Source organism: Caloenas nicobarica, chromosome 11, assembly GCF_036013445.1.
Source record: "Caloenas nicobarica isolate bCalNic1 chromosome 11, bCalNic1.hap1, whole genome shotgun sequence".
Classification (NCBI taxonomy): Eukaryota; Metazoa; Chordata; class Aves; order Columbiformes; family Columbidae; genus Caloenas; species Caloenas nicobarica.
Genome location: NC_088255.1, coordinates 21,433,399 through 21,449,259, shown reverse-complemented (window position 1 = coordinate 21,449,259; position 15,861 = coordinate 21,433,399). Strand labels below are relative to the sequence as shown.

The 15,861-nt window shown below is 35.6% G+C and overlaps 1 protein-coding gene across 1 annotated transcript in view; it reads right to left on the bottom strand.

The window, feature by feature from the left end:
- DNAH12 (dynein axonemal heavy chain 12) overlaps window positions 1-15,861 on the bottom strand; it is a 59,953-nt gene that overhangs the window by 25,116 nt on the left and 18,976 nt on the right. The window contains exons 19-41 of the mRNA XM_065642957.1: window positions 15,589-15,789; window positions 14,281-14,475; window positions 13,945-14,066; window positions 13,537-13,819; window positions 12,803-12,922; window positions 12,259-12,415; window positions 11,870-12,042; window positions 11,408-11,560; window positions 10,751-10,990; window positions 10,120-10,365; window positions 9,709-9,828; window positions 8,906-9,015; window positions 7,832-8,015; window positions 6,596-6,736; window positions 5,981-6,064; window positions 5,709-5,897; window positions 4,928-5,047; window positions 4,485-4,673; window positions 3,662-3,813; window positions 2,779-2,917; window positions 2,525-2,691; window positions 1,222-1,477; window positions 166-465 (exon numbers count right to left, since the gene is read on the bottom strand). Coding sequence (XP_065499029.1) covers window positions 166-465; window positions 1,222-1,477; window positions 2,525-2,691; window positions 2,779-2,917; window positions 3,662-3,813; window positions 4,485-4,673; window positions 4,928-5,047; window positions 5,709-5,897; window positions 5,981-6,064; window positions 6,596-6,736; window positions 7,832-8,015; window positions 8,906-9,015; window positions 9,709-9,828; window positions 10,120-10,365; window positions 10,751-10,990; window positions 11,408-11,560; window positions 11,870-12,042; window positions 12,259-12,415; window positions 12,803-12,922; window positions 13,537-13,819; window positions 13,945-14,066; window positions 14,281-14,475; window positions 15,589-15,789 — 4,041 coding nt within the window. The remainder of the gene's footprint in view (window positions 1-165; window positions 466-1,221; window positions 1,478-2,524; window positions 2,692-2,778; window positions 2,918-3,661; window positions 3,814-4,484; window positions 4,674-4,927; window positions 5,048-5,708; window positions 5,898-5,980; window positions 6,065-6,595; window positions 6,737-7,831; window positions 8,016-8,905; window positions 9,016-9,708; window positions 9,829-10,119; window positions 10,366-10,750; window positions 10,991-11,407; window positions 11,561-11,869; window positions 12,043-12,258; window positions 12,416-12,802; window positions 12,923-13,536; window positions 13,820-13,944; window positions 14,067-14,280; window positions 14,476-15,588; window positions 15,790-15,861) is intronic.

The following is a 15,861-nucleotide window of genomic DNA, read 5'->3' as shown; positions in this document are numbered from 1 at the left end:
TTTTCTCTTTTTCTTTTTTTTCTTATTCCTCAAATAAGTTATTTTGCCAAATTCAACTCAAATTTTCAGGCACGTTTGATCCAAAATTTCACCTGTGGTTGAGCAACTTTCTAGTCTTAAATTTATAATGAAAGCAATTAACTCGTAACAAAATTTTCTACTCACAGGTGTGTTTCCTTGCGTCAGGTGTTCAAAAACTGAATCAAACTCTTCTTTGAAATGTTCTTTCACAATACCTTTCAGCAACTTGAATAACCAGGCTCTGTCATTGTCTTCCACTAGACAGTCATAGAAGACACGAAATACCTCATGTACAAACAGCCGAATCATTACGTGTTTGCTCTTGACTGACTCTTTCTTAATGAGCAAGCAGCCACAGATCACACGTGCAAAGTCACGCAGGTTGAATGTGTAGTGAGATTTGGCTGGTGTGGGCAAAAGATTTTTGATGGCTTCCTTATACACCTCAAGATAATAACAACAAAAAAAGAACAAAATCAACAAAACAGTAACATCACCTATGTTATTATAATAAATCTTAAATTTCCTCTAAAATGTTATTAGAAAAATATTTTACAGCTAATAAATCTTAATAACGTTTGAAGATCTCAAAGTCCTCTGAATATATCACATGGGTTTCATGCAGTTTTGGAACATACATGTACTACTAACCTAAATTAGCAAATGGGAAAAGCAATTGTTCCAAGCATAAAGAAAACTGCTGTAGGACCAGGAATACCCCTCAAATCTCTCGACTTCCTACACCCCTCGTACTGCTCCCTTCATTGGCTCCCTTGGTCTGCTGTGATGTGTCCACAAGTAGCATAAAAACTGGGAGGGGAAGGAAGAAATTGGAAAGGGTGATTTCCTCACTCTTAGTCTCTCTGGGAAGGAATTTTGGAAGGGTTGCAATTGATATTTTCATTTTGCCTTTGTGTGTGCCAGCCTGTCTGACCCCAAAGAGATTCCAGTCTCCGTGACATTATGCAAACAGGTACCACAGATCCCACATTAACGCAAATTCAAGGACAATTTTCCTAGAATAAGAAGGTTGCTGCAACAATAAAACTAAGACAATTTTGTCAAAGCGGATGAGGCTGTTAAAAATAATAAAGAACAAAATATCTAAGATCACTGCTTCACCAATTAATTTATTATACAGCCAGTGGAACTTTACTGAACAAATTAAAGGAAACTCCCATTAAGGTATTTGCCTCTTACCTCTAACGTAGCAGTAACAATTTGATTTCCAATTGTCATGTACTCAGAAGAAAATTCATTAGTCCTTAGGTAGAAAGCTACTATGGTAGAGAAGATGCGGAGCATTGTTTCATCACTGAAGGAATTAATAGTGCAAATGTTGAAGTGTCGCAAAAATCGGGAAGAAACAGGATTCCTCCCACCGCCTGGAGGCCCCATAGCAGCAAGCAGCTGTATATCAATAAGTTTAATTTTAGATGTGTCCTTTAAATCATACCTTTAAAATAAATTGCAATGTGACATTTAGACAGTTACAGATATAACACATTTGTTACAGCTTACATGTATCTATATTACAGAGTATGCACTGCATGCATAACATACGTACTTAAAAATATAAATATAGTATGTAATATATAATATTATTTATATTGCTTTTATATTTTTAAAAAACAAATAAAACCCAATCAAAAACCCAAGACAACTAGTCTTATAACTATGCACCAGTTAATCTCAACACATCGTGTGCTGGCATCAATGAAAGATTATTTGTTTAAACTAGGTTACATAAAAACCTGATGCAAAATTTTGAAATGAGTAGAACTGTAAAGTGGCAAGATATATTATCTCTATTCAAGAACAAGAGATACTTCAGAAATGCCTGAAATCACAGAAGAATTCAGGCTGGGAGGAGCCTCAGAGCACCTGTTCCAATCTTCCAACCTAAGCAGAGCCAAAACCCTCAAAAGCTGGGAAGACCTTCAGCTTATTTTTCTTCACACCTATTACCAGAGCTGATTTCACTGTTATTTTTTAAAAATATTTTGAAATACTGTTAATAAAAAAAAAAAGAAAGTGATGACTAGTAGAACCTTGGATGACACTGAAAACCCATGCAACGAATAAAGTAAGTTTCATATAATTGCATAAATTGCATAAACCTGCCAATTCACTCTGAGGAGGAAGAGAAAGGAAAGGAACAAACGGCTGCACTGGAAAAATAAAAACAATGAAAAAAAAAGAGACATAAAAAATCCAGGTGTACAAGAATGATTTATTTACACAAATAATGCTGAAGTTCAGCAATAAGACCTTCTAAAAAACCCAAATCTGATGACCAATTTCCTAAATTGAAAAGTCATTTAAAGAGCAACACAGAAGTTGCTTCAACTTTGAATAATAATTTTTTATATAAACCAAAGCTATCTTAACTTTTAGAAAGCAAGTTTTTAAAGTTTTGAAAATAAGATTCAAGTGAATAAATATTTTAACAGCAAATGCAAGCAACAACAACAACAAATTTAATTGTATTTCAAATAATTACCAAAATCCAAGGTCAAAGAACTGTCTTAACAGCTCTATGGGAGGCTGTGCCCCGTACTTCTCCAGAGCGGGCATGTTCATGTCATCAACAAAGATAATGCACTTTTTTCCCACTGGAGGGCCAAAGACTCCTCTGCGCCTCTTGTCCAGCCTGGCCATAATAATATTCTGTAATGCAGACAGGAACATTCAAAACATAGATTAAATATTTATTTATGTTAATTTTTTGAAACATAAAATCTCTGTTCTGCTAACCTGGGTCTGATTGGCACTGGTTCGAGCTGAAAAATTAATGAAGAAGGGAAAGTAGCGCTCCTTTTCCAAGTTGTTCATTAACTTGTCCTTGACATACGCAGACTTCCCTGTCCCTGTTGGTCCCACGAGAAGCAGCGGCCTTCACAAAGAAAGAAATAAAGCATACAGACTGCAGAAATCTAACAAACTTCTTGCAATTGCCAACTTGCCCGGCTTGTTCTGCCTCTAAAAAAAATACTAACTAAAATGTTTTAATGTATTCATATAACCCTCTCATAATTTTATTATAGTTTGCTCCCACTAATCAGACAAAGGGGACAAAGAAAGAGACATTTCTCATTCCCTCATTACACTGCCTTTGGAGTTTATCTGGACATACATGGGAGTCCCAGAATGTTAGGGATTGGAAAGGACCTCAAAAGATCATCTAGTCCAAAAATCTCAGATTTCTCCTGATAGGTCTTGCAGTAGTCTAAACTTCATTAAACTTTCATTCTTAAAATTTAACCTGAGGCTGTTTAATATTTCATTCTCTTAAATGATCTCACCATAACTAATTTTGACCATAACTTATTTTGATATGACTAATCAAATAAAAAAAAAATCATTACCAAAGAAGAAAGAAGGTACAAAAAGTCTCTCAGCTGTTGTAACAGCATCATCAGAACAAGCATACTAAAACCGGATTATAATAAGGCTTCATTAAAAAAAAAAAGCAGACTTTAAGGCAACATATCGTATTGCGTGTAGTAAATGTCTATTTTTAACAGGCCAAATACACTTTGATGACTTGATAAAAACAATGAAGTCAATGGAAGAAGTAAGAGATATTTCTACCTATAACCAATATTTCTGAAATTTGCACTGAAGTGAAGTAACTTACTTTCCATGTGTGATGAACAGATCTAACAAATAGGTATATCGGACTGTATCCATAGTTGGGACTATAATATCTTGAATCTTCACATTTTTATCACTGTAATTAATATTTTTAATCAATTTATTCCAATGAACCCAACATCCTTTGCCTTTCAGCTAGGAAGAAATACAGATATAAAATAGAATGGTGTTATTTCTGTATATATGGAGGGTCTTGTCCACTACTTCACTTTTGAAAAATGAAAATAGTGAATTTTAATTAATCTTAAATGTTTCAGAAGTTCATATATTTAGTTTGCTCTATTTTGCAAGTGTTAAAGTACATACCTAAGCTTAGACTCCTTTTCTTAAAGATTTTGTTCAGCCAAAACAAAAACATACAAAAAACCAACAGAGAACATATGCAAAAATTCAAAAGAGTAATATTGATCTAACATTTCTAATGGATACTATAAACAAAATTGTAACATAAGCAAACTGCCTATAGGTTCAATATTCTGTTTTCCTTCTAGACAGTCCACACGTTTTCCTCTATGCAAAATCACATTTGGGTCTGTCAGCTTAGCTTTAGCTACAGAATAATTATAATGTGGCAACATCAGAAATAAAACTTATGTGTACATCTTGGTAGTTTTAAAAAAAATGTGGTCAGCACATTGGTATTCAAAAAAGAAGAATAGATGAAAAATGCACTGTGGGATTTAATCCAACACCAACACTCTCCAACATCCAGCAAGCTTTGTGAAGTTAAAATATCCATCTAGTTGTATTTTTCCTTCCATTCCTGTAAGAATCGGTTTCAGGAGCACAGAAGCGATGGGTCATACCTCATACATGTAGTCGTAGATCAAGCCTTTCTCTTCAAAGGGACACTCCCATTTGCCCACACTTGCTGGTACAGGATTTGTTTTAGATTTCCCAACCAAAGTTTCTCTCAAGAAATTATCGAAAATTATTCTGCTGTCACCATCACAAGTTCCACCAACAGACCAGATTGTGGCAAAAGCAAAGCAACCCTGCAAGGGTAAAAAGATGGACAACTGTCTAAACAATCAACATATTATGTGAACCTTGTAGAGTCTGATTAACAAACAATTCTGAAAAATACTGTTAAGTAGATAGACGTTAAAAGTTACCCTTGAATAGCCCTGTGCTAAAGAGATTTAGAAATTTGATTAAAGACAGAGCAAACAAACTTCGCTCAAGGATACAGATAGATGACAACAAGGCCACTGACTAAAGCCTTACGTCACACGCTAAAAACACCAACCATAATCCATGTAGAGATGTTTCTGTTGGTGGGATCTTCTTGCACAGTTGGACAAAGGATCATTTCAAAAAGCCGTGTAAGAGCTACTACAACATTGGTATTGCTTGTAGGTACCAGTTCCTACGAGATACAAAAGGATGGTTATTATATTTCACATGTTCAGTTAGTTTATCTTTTGGAGTTAAAATACTAAAATAATTAGATAATTAGCTAATTCTGAACAAGTATTTGAAGGCGAGGTTTCCACTGACTTTTATTCAAAAGATCATTTGCCCTCTTCTATCCTCGAAACGTCAAGACATTTATCTTGTTAACCCTGTTCACGGCTACCCTGTGACCACTACAATCATACATCTTAAAACCAAAATCTCTACGGAAGTAACTACAGCAATAAGTGCCTAAGCACTGAATCACACACAGTTTGCAAGGAACTACATGTATATTTTCCCTAACATTTAAAAAGTACTTTTCTAGTCATGACACCTTTAAAGAAAAAAAATATATGTACAAAGTTCTCTTGGGCATACTTTCCACTCAGTGCTTTAAATGCTTTACTTCTGAAAAGAACAAGGTGAAAACTATGATCAACTTACAAGTCTTACCTAACATTCTCATTTTAACTTTCCAAGCTGGACCCAAGAGTTGCCCTTCTCAAAACAACAGGAGGCGGCTGCATATTCATTCTAATTGTACTTGTCAGAAGAGAACAGTCCCTCCCTACCAAGGGTAACGGAATGGACGCGGCCACCTAACTGCTGCCGGAAAAAATGGCAAACAATACCTTGCACTCTTTCTGCCGGAGTGTTAATGCTGGTGGTATTAACCAATCAAAAAGTCCCTGCAGAAGATCTTGATGTTCCTTTAAGTTAAGAGGTTCAGGCAGTTTATTCAACCAAGAGGTAACAAGTGGCCTCCAGCCCAGTTGAGAAGGCTCCAAAAAAATCATGCCACAACGACTGACTGTAGCAGGCTAAGGAAAAATGGTAAACTCACTTTATTATAAATTTAATGTATTGGACTTTGGTTTATATTTTCATGAAATACAAGACTTACTGATGCCTGGGACAGATCCATTGTTTCAAAAATAAGACTCATCTGAGGAGACATTTGGATGATTTCTCCACTCATCAAACAAAGCTTTAATAATTAAAAAAAAAAAAAATTACAAGCAAGATTAGAAAAAAAAAATACATAGTTGTAAATTAGGAGAGTCCTATATGAAAATCAGCAAATCATGTATAACCTAAGGCAAGCTCAACCACATAAAATGTGCTTTAATCACTTGGAGCAATTATTATTTTTTTCAAGCTTTAGCTGAATTCCTCACTTAAACCATAGTACTCCCCATTATCCTACCAGTAGGTTCATAACAGAGAACTATCAACCTTGTGTACAACAGGACAAAGACAGCAAGCAGCAAGGAGAAAGGAGAACTGCTGCTGCTGCTGTTGTTATACTGAACATTGCGGCTGGAGACCCACCATTCCTGCTTATTAAAATAAAAGTCCAGGTGGAGTATTTTGGTACACTACCATCCAGAATTTATAATGTCATCTCTAATTTTTATATTTTATATGCACTGGTTTGCATTTGTTGTTTTCTATGTAGAAGAATATTTTCAAAATTTAAACTTATTTTATTTAGGCATTTATTTCCACTGACTGATACCTTTTTGTTGTCATCCAGAACCGTGTTCATGCTTTCTATCCACAGAGTATCAATCGGGCCATCAAAGATAACCCACTTGCGTTCTGGAGTCTCAGCTAACGCAAATTCTCTGAAAGTATTGGCAACTATACCGTCTGTCCACTAGAGCGGGAGAAGTCAGGGATGAGAAGTAAGACAGTAAACACAGATCAATTCAAACTGCAAGTAACAGGAAAACGTTTCACCTCCTTCTCATTATCCCTTTCTTTTAGTTATTCTTCTCTTCTTCTGCAGAGAGAACATAACTTTGCAATTTCACTGAGGGTCATGCAACATTGGCACGTTTTAAAAGAGTGGTTTTTTCACTTTAAAAAATATTGTAAGACCAGCAATTCAATTTACATAAACTTCTGCTCTGTCTTGCATCCGTTTCTCCGTGACCAGAGTCACATTGGGTTTCACTGCTTCACATTCACTTCATATTGTTTCTTCTCCAAAACTAAGTTTCACGTTTTCTCTATAGCTTTTGCATTATTGTGACTATGTTGGTTAGGAATAGACAGAGAAACGAATGCAGTTCAGTTTGGTATGATTTCCTAACATAGATGCAGCTACATTTGGACAATGATGATTGGAATAGTATTGCTTTTTTTTGCATACTTAAACCTACATAACTGTATATACATTTGGTACTGCATATTTATATACTAATTTAAAACAAGCCATAAAAGTATTAGTTAAAATAAAAAGTACAATTGTGTTCGTGTCTGTCTTTAAAATAATAAAATTATGAATTCAATGGTATACTATCCAGAGTAATGGAGGTCTCACATATACAGGAAAAGGGGAAAAAAAAAAAGAAAAAAAAAAAAGAAAGCACTAGAAATACTACAAGGCAAAAAAAAGACAGTATTATTAGCTCCTAGTCTTGAACCCATACTGGTATGTTTGCTTCCTTTTTCTTAACATCAAACCAGTAATTTAATTTCTAACGCAGCCCTATAAACACTGTCTGTAATCCAGGGAACAGAAGAAATGCCGTCTGGAATTGGGACTCAGGAACCAGAAGCAGGAGCCTTAAAACTGCCTTTCCTGCCCCTGAGAACAACTGTGGAATGACACTGTGAATTAAGCTGAAGTCAGAACAAACTTACACAGGTGCACTTGCACAAACCCCATAAAGCCACAGCAGGTGAGAGAGGAAGAAACATACAAAGATGGGCAACTACTCTACACTGCTTTTAAAACATACATTACCTCATGGGATACCAAATCAAACTGCCCAAAAAGTTGACCCATGGTGATTGATTTTGGATTCACAGTTCTAAAAATGACTTTTTCTTCTTCGCCATAACCACGTTCTTTCATAAGAGACAGTGTGTCTGCCAACACCCGTAGAATGGTGGTCTTCCCAGAAAAAGATTCCCCTACCAGCATAAACCTGTTAGATGGACAAAACCCCCCCAAGCTATTAATAATTTTTTCTTGCAATTTAGACTTTTGCAGACCACATGAAGGCCAACAGCATCATCCATATGCTTAAAACTAATTGTCACCTAATGTTCAAAAAGAGGAGCAAGTAAATCCGGTTCGTATATACAAACTTTCATTTAGGCAAAATCAGTTTATTTGCACACGCAAACCGGACTGCACAGCTACTGTGTGCAAGTTGTCCTCTAAAACACAGATTTACCACCACACTAGTTCATTTATTTGCTGAGTTAAGGATTACTTTCTAGTTTCCTTTCAGTCTAGACAGAGTTTGTAACAAAGTTCTGAAGACGACAAACAGTACAAACATAAACTACACACACACACAAAATCAAACTATCTTCGCCCATGTTTCAAAATAACTTTTTTGGTCACCCAGCAGAGGGATGTGACTATAACAACGTCACACTGAAAAGACTAATTAATGAGCTGGATATTAACAATCACCTGGCTAATGTCACATTGTATATATTTTCTCCACACAGTTGCTATTGAGTAATAAAAGCTGAGAATGAAATGGCAGAGATCTGATAATTAATATTTTAATATAGACAAACATTTACAGTCTTAGGTCTTCACCATCCTGATACCTGCACCTAAGCCATCACACAGGTGAGGCTACTTCCAATATCAAGAGTAGTTTAATTTCCCAGACATCCTCAAGAATTCATTCATTCTCAAAAATTTTGGTTCATGAAAAAATAGTATTGGTAATTAACTGCTCCAATACAAATAGAAACATTTTGCCACCCTTAAGACCTTTTATACTTGATATAACCATTATGGTACAAGTCAAAATGACAACAAATACTGCTTGTGAAACAGTAATGAGAATCTTACCCATGTCTAACAATCATCATTTCATATGTCTGTATCATTTTCTCTAAAAAAACTTGTACAGGTTGGACGTTATGTCGAATGCAACATTCATTGGCACACTCCAGAAAATCCTAAAATCAAAACAGAGCATAATCTGATCTTGCTACAATTCAAATTATTGTCCTGGATTACAGTCGAACAGTTTATGCTCATCAATAAGGGTTTCAAATTAATTAATTTAATAACAGAAATACTATTAATCAGAATATAGCAGCATCCCTGGGGGGTGGGGGGGGAAATCACTCCTTTATCTTGAGGAGAAGACATCCATCAGGAAACCAACCGTGTGCTTTGGAACAATACACTTTTAACAAGGCTCTAGTATTTACTGGAAAATTTTTAAAAGTTAATCCACGTTGTCTTTTCCAACATCCTCATCTTCTTCCCAGCCCTCTTCTTACAGAGGAGCTATGCTTTAATTGTTGCTATGAGCAAAAGAAAATACAAACACAAAGCTTAATTTCATTCATGTCCAAAAATTAGGAAAGTAATCAGCCAAAGACCCTAAAATTTGGAAAATCTATAGATCAATTTCGAACCTCTAGGATGCCTTACACAACCCTTCTGGATATAAGGAAACTCAAATGTAGATTGTACTCAGAATAGAATTTTCTTTTGTACTTGTTTTCATTGCAATCATGCAGTATTTTTCCTTATCTTGCAATAACTTTCAAATTATTGTATTCATTACACTCGGTTACAAACAGAACACCACAAAACAACCCAAAATGAGAAAGCCGAGGAAAAGTTCCAAGTGTACTTACACTGTAGTCTGCCTCAGGGAGCGTGACTCCAGGAAATAAATCACTAGTTATACCCATGAACAGAGGGATATCGTGTGCCAAGAATTTGGGCTCGTTCACATCCTTAATTGATCTAAGAAGCTAGAGGAAACAAATATACATTTAATTGTTCTTACTAAAAACACAGAATAAACTGTTCATCAATTAAAATAACCTAACATGCAATAAGGATTAATTAATTCAATAGTGCCTTCGATAAGCAGTTAAGCACAACTGTGTGATCATCAGCATAACGCTGGAAAGTGCACCGTGTATTTTATTATCATCATTTCACAAACAGGGAAACTATGAAGTGTCGATCAGCAATGTGACAAAACGCAGTAGAACTGCCTTCAGAACTCAGAACTACGTATTATTGCCTCAGAAACTCACCAGGATATCCTCGTCTTCCGTGGGAAATTTCAATTTGAGATTCCCAGCAGCCACCAGCACAGCTTTAACTGCTCGCATACCGTAGTCATAGTGATACTGAGAGGAAAGCTGTTCTGAACAAAGCCTGTAGGTCATGACTATCTTCACTGACAGTGACTTCGCATTCAAAAATCCATAGGAATAGAGGGAAATTTCTGCTATCAGAGCATAGTTGGGGACCATCATGGCTACTGTTCGGAAAAGAACCTGAAATACATACCCAACGAAATATCTTTAAATCATTAATTGAGGAATGGAAAGTAATTCAGAACTTTTGCAGGTGATGGATTAGTATTCATCCCATCACAGCATTTCTAACTGAAAATAGTAAAAGCATTTTAAATGAAGTACTGCTTAATGTGATTAGTAAGCTGTGGATCATTTAAAACAGTTACACTGGAAAGCAGTGGCCTACAGAACATTTGGGAGCCAATAAAAAAAAAAAAAAGAGGCTTAGTATATGTAAATCACATAACAAGTATATGTTTACATTCCAGGTGGTACAGTCTGAATTAATAACACCAATACATGTGTCCCTCGATTTTTTTTTTTAATTCATTCTTAAAGAGGAGTATGTGTTTTATTATTTTACCTTCAGATTATCTGGAAGTTCAGAACGTCCTGCGTAACCTGGATTCATAGTAATAGCTACAAAACAATTGGGGTTAAGCTTCAGTTCAGTTCCTTCGAAAACAAAGGTTTCTAACTTTAACTGTATGGCTCTCTGGATGCAGAGGATCTGCTGGGCCACAACAGACAGTACTTCCAGTTCAATGCGATTGAATTCATCAAAACACGCCCATGCACCTGAGGAAGCCAAACCCTTGAAAAACTGCAAAAGAAAGACAGCAATAATATCAACTAACAGAATCTTAGGAGATGCAAAAGAAACTAAGAGTATCATGGTGGAAGTTTAATTACGTGAAAGATACAATGATGATAACAATATCTAAGCCTGTTTAGAGCAAAGATCAGTGATGTACTGAAGAACAAAGCCTTTGCTTGGTTCTAGAGAAAGCTAAATCAGACGATCCTGATTCTGTGAACTCATTTCTTTACATGTTTTAATTAGTGACTTAATAGCATTTTGTAAAGCACAGAAAATTCAACATATAGAGACCAGTATAAAGTGTTCAAGAGTAGCAGATCACAGGTGACACACTTAAATAAGTGTCTCTGCAAAGTCGGCATCCTACAATTTTCATCCTAAAAATTAAAATACAAAGCCTACTATTTGTTTTCTATTTACCTTTCCCATTGCCAGGTAATCAAGACCATCAGAGCAGTTGAAGACAACACACTGAACAGCAAGAGCTTTAGCCAAATCTTTGGTGGTCTCTGTTTTACCTGTTCCTGCTGGACCCTCTGGGGCACCACCAAGGTTTAAATAAAAGGCTCCAATCTAAAAAACACGAATAGTTATGGAAATTATTAGTATTTCATTCATATGAAATTATTCTGAATTAAAAGACTAAATTAAATTGCACAACAGAACCATCCACTAATGTTCCAGTCATGTTGGTGGGCTGTCCAGATTTGTTGTTATAAGTCAGTTTCATGTTCAATATTCTATAAAATTACAGGCTTTGAAAACCACACTTTAACAGAAATAACAGAATCTGACAGCAACTGCAAGCCCTAAAAGTATGGCTGTAAGAAATACTGTACTACAGTAAATACAGTATTTAGTAGCACTGGTGGAAGATCTTACCAAGGTGCGGTAACACCGGTCTGTAAGAGGAGTGATGACAAGGCGTGGGGAGTTCCCGAGGTATTCATAGGCATATTTCACATTGCAATTAATGATGCAGACACGAACGTTATCGAATTGCCAATAATACCGTAGTTGTGCAAGCCACTGAAAGTCTGTTTCTCTCTGCACGCCTGATAAACACAGAATTGAAAGCAAGCATAAGAGATGTTTTAGATAACTGGACTTTCTACCAGGTTTAAATTTAAAACGGCTTGGAAATTATTGATGTCCATGCTCACATCCAAATACTCACATACCTATCTTAATAGAGCAAAATCAGATTGGTTAACTATTTTTAATTAGCTATTTATTAAGACACGAAGAAAAATGTTTTAAAAGATAATTACCACTTTCAATCATTTCCATGATGACGTCTCTAGCATGAACATCAATAGTAACTAAGGCACCCAGCGTAGTCCTTGTTTGCTTTGACAGTTTTCCTCTCACCAGCTCTACAATCTCATTAAGTTGAAGCTGAAGTTTATCATAATAATCCTGCAAACTCTAGGAGCAAAAGGGTAATTATGAAACTGATTATATGACAGTTTTAAGTGTTCCAGACTTCTCCATGTTGACTAAATATCTTAATGGAGATTGCTTATTAAGCCATTCTCTTACATAGTCATGTTTTTGCATCAACTTGTCTCATTCACAGTTATGCATTTATGTTGCAAAGCTACATTTAAATCTATGCTTCCTCTAAACAAGAACACTGAAGTACCTGAATCAAAGGTAAAAATCACCATACATAAATTCATGTATATCAAACTCATACACTGATCTTTATTCAGATTTTATTTTGATTGTAGAAAAAATGATTAAGCAAAATACATTAGCTGAAGTGAAAAAAGAATAAAGAGTTTTTTGAAAAGATTATGCATTACATAGTACCTCTGGTCCATTGCGAAGAACTTCATGTACCTCACTTGTCCAGAACATTTGAGAGACACACAAAACTACTTGTCCAGGCCACTCCACAACCCATTTTTTTCTCTCAGTCTCTAGATATGCCTCAAAGAGTTAAATGCAGTATATAAATACAGTGTCAGTGCATATGTATCATAGTATAATACAGAAGCATATCATGTGATCCTATTCATATTCTTCCCTAAAAAAATACTATTTTCAAAGTCCAAACTAACTTCTAAATGCTCTTTTCCCCTCAGATTTGTGATGGGCTAGCAAATTATTTCATAGATTCTTGAAATTATCTTTCCATATTATGTAAATATTCACAACTTGCTAACTTCATACAAATAAACATTTTCTGGCTAATGATTTCCTTTCAGGAAGAATCAACCATATTACAAGTGTTGTATTTCTAATTTGTAATTAAATAAAAAAACTTGAATAATTTATTTACATCAGGTGTTATATTCTATAAACACAGTATTGCTGCCAAGCTTTTAAAATTTATATCCAGTATTACAGTAAAATGACTTGATTCTTATTCAAACTAAGAACTCTTACTTATCTCACCGGCCTATAAATACAAATCATGTTAACTTGGTCTTTGCCCTATAACTTCATCAACTCTTGTGTACAGGAAGAATTTTAGGAAGCCAACAGCCTTAAAATAAAGATCTATCTGTGCCACAGTTATTAAATTATTACAAAACCCCTACCATTCTTGACCTAGCAATAACATCACGTATACTCTTCAGCATAATATCTTCTACTTGAATTAACCACTTCTCCACTGCACCTCGAGCTTCAGAGGTAGAAATGGTTGAAATCAGCTCCACACACTCGCCTTCGGAACTATACATTGCTTTAATATCGAGATTGGGAAGGAATTGTAGCTTAGCAATGCCTTCAAAACACTTCTTCAAGTGAGGCTGAACTCTGAGAGGATCCTTAGTCTCCGACAGGATTTCCAACATTTCGTCATTAGACAAGAAAAAGAACCTAAAAAGAATTAGGAAAAAAAAAAGCCAGCCATATTATCATGCTACTTTAATGGCTGACCTTATTCACAACCAAAAAATCCTACTCAGAATCTTTGGTTTTTAAATAGTCAAAACTGCTCATACCGGGTAAAGAAGAGACGTTTTTTCTCAAGATAAGCATTAAGCCCTTTCATGATTTTGTCAAGAAGTTCATTACAGTTCTGAAGCTTCTCCAATAACCCTGTAAAGGCAGTTGCAACAAGAACCTGCAACAACAAACACATGCAACCTGTAAGTTATAAATAAGATACTTCAAACAACAGAAGTTATTCAACTAATGTACAACACAGCTTTGTTCCTAGAAAGTCAAAGCAACTGATGTAGTAGTTCATTGTGTATATTCTGAAAACAAAAGCATTGACAGAAAAAAAAAAAAAGAAGCAGCTGCTGTTTACTTTTAGTTCTGTATATTTTCCTTACCTTTGTGTCTTTGGCACAATACTTCATGATTTCCCTCCAGAACCTGTCCACAGTCTGGAAGAGACGCCCCTCTTCTTGCATCTGTTGCATAATATCCTCCGAAGAAAAAATGGGTTCCAAATAAAGCCACTGTGCTTGCACCTTCAGCCATTCATCAATTATGTCCTGAATTTGAAGTAAGCGGCTTTCCCATTCCTTAATAAATATTTTAAGAATGTGACCTTAATATTTCCAAACACATAACGTTAGAGAGAATAAATACAGGAAAGGTAGGCACTGTGGTACTCTACTTTCCAAGGAGAAAATAAAAGTGTCTAGCAGTAAATAAAATACAATAAAAATATTTAGGAGTATTTTGGTTCTTCCACATATAGACGGCCAAAGAAGTTCAGAAAGTTTAACTTACTTGGAAATGAATTTTCCAAAAATGCTGTTATTGCTTTAGTGCTGTGATCTTTTGACAACTTAATGGTTAAGAAATACCCAGGAGGCTCCATGACACATTCTCCTTCATCTCCCCACAGCAAGGAGCTCTTGGTTTGCAGCTGAATTACAGCAAGGACGCAAGAACACCAGAAAGGCCACACTAGATCACGGGACAGATCCAGCCAGCCCAGAATCCTGTCCCTAAAGCAAACAACAGCAGATACCTCTGGAAAAGGCTGGAGAAGCTGCCTGTAAAGGGTAAATATTTTACTATGTTCACTGAGCCTGCTTGAACTGGAAGATTTCCTACATAAACCAACAAAGAACTAAGGAGGGTAACCGCAAAGCAATTTCCCTAGTGTCTCTTCTGTCAGTAGTAGTGTTAGCACCACAAAGACCCTGAAAATACAGAAGCAGGTATAGAGCAACCCCGGCATTGCTCTGAGGCCTGGTTAAAAAACCTTCCCCCAGCCCTCAAGAAGTTTCTTTGCCCAGACAAGAACACTATAGTCCAAAACTGGAGTCCAAAACTCAAGGATTAGATCACTAAATGTTCTTATTAACAATAATAAAACCATAATTTCCAGTTATTAAGCAGCAAGTTTAAAGACATTAACAGAAATAGCAATTTTGCAAAATATGAAAAAAAAATCACATTGTCTTCATTGTACTTGAATCTGAATGGAAGAGGGAATTCCAACACAGAAATAATGTAAGTAGGACTTACATGAACTCAAAAGAATCTTGCTGAAAAAAAAAAAAAATCAATGAAAGTATTCCATTAACAAGTCAAACAATAAAGACATAATACGATGGGCATGCTCTCACATTATAGTTATCCCGCAAATAAAATTGGTAAAACAAAAAAAATTCTCATCATACCCTGATTTCTTTGTCAAACGGTTTAATGAAAGGTGATCCTCTCATTGTCTGAGTTTTTGTGATCTGATCATCGAGAAGAGCTTGAATCTCATCCACCGCACTCAGAATGTGAACACCAGTCCCTTGATGCACATTTGTACTGAAGGAAATTGATTCCCAGGTTTCCATCATGGCATTCATTGTTTTCTCTAAGGAAAATTCCTACAGTTTAAAAATAAAAGTTTATTTTTAGTCACTGTGTTATTTTTTCCAGCTCACTAATTCAATATATAA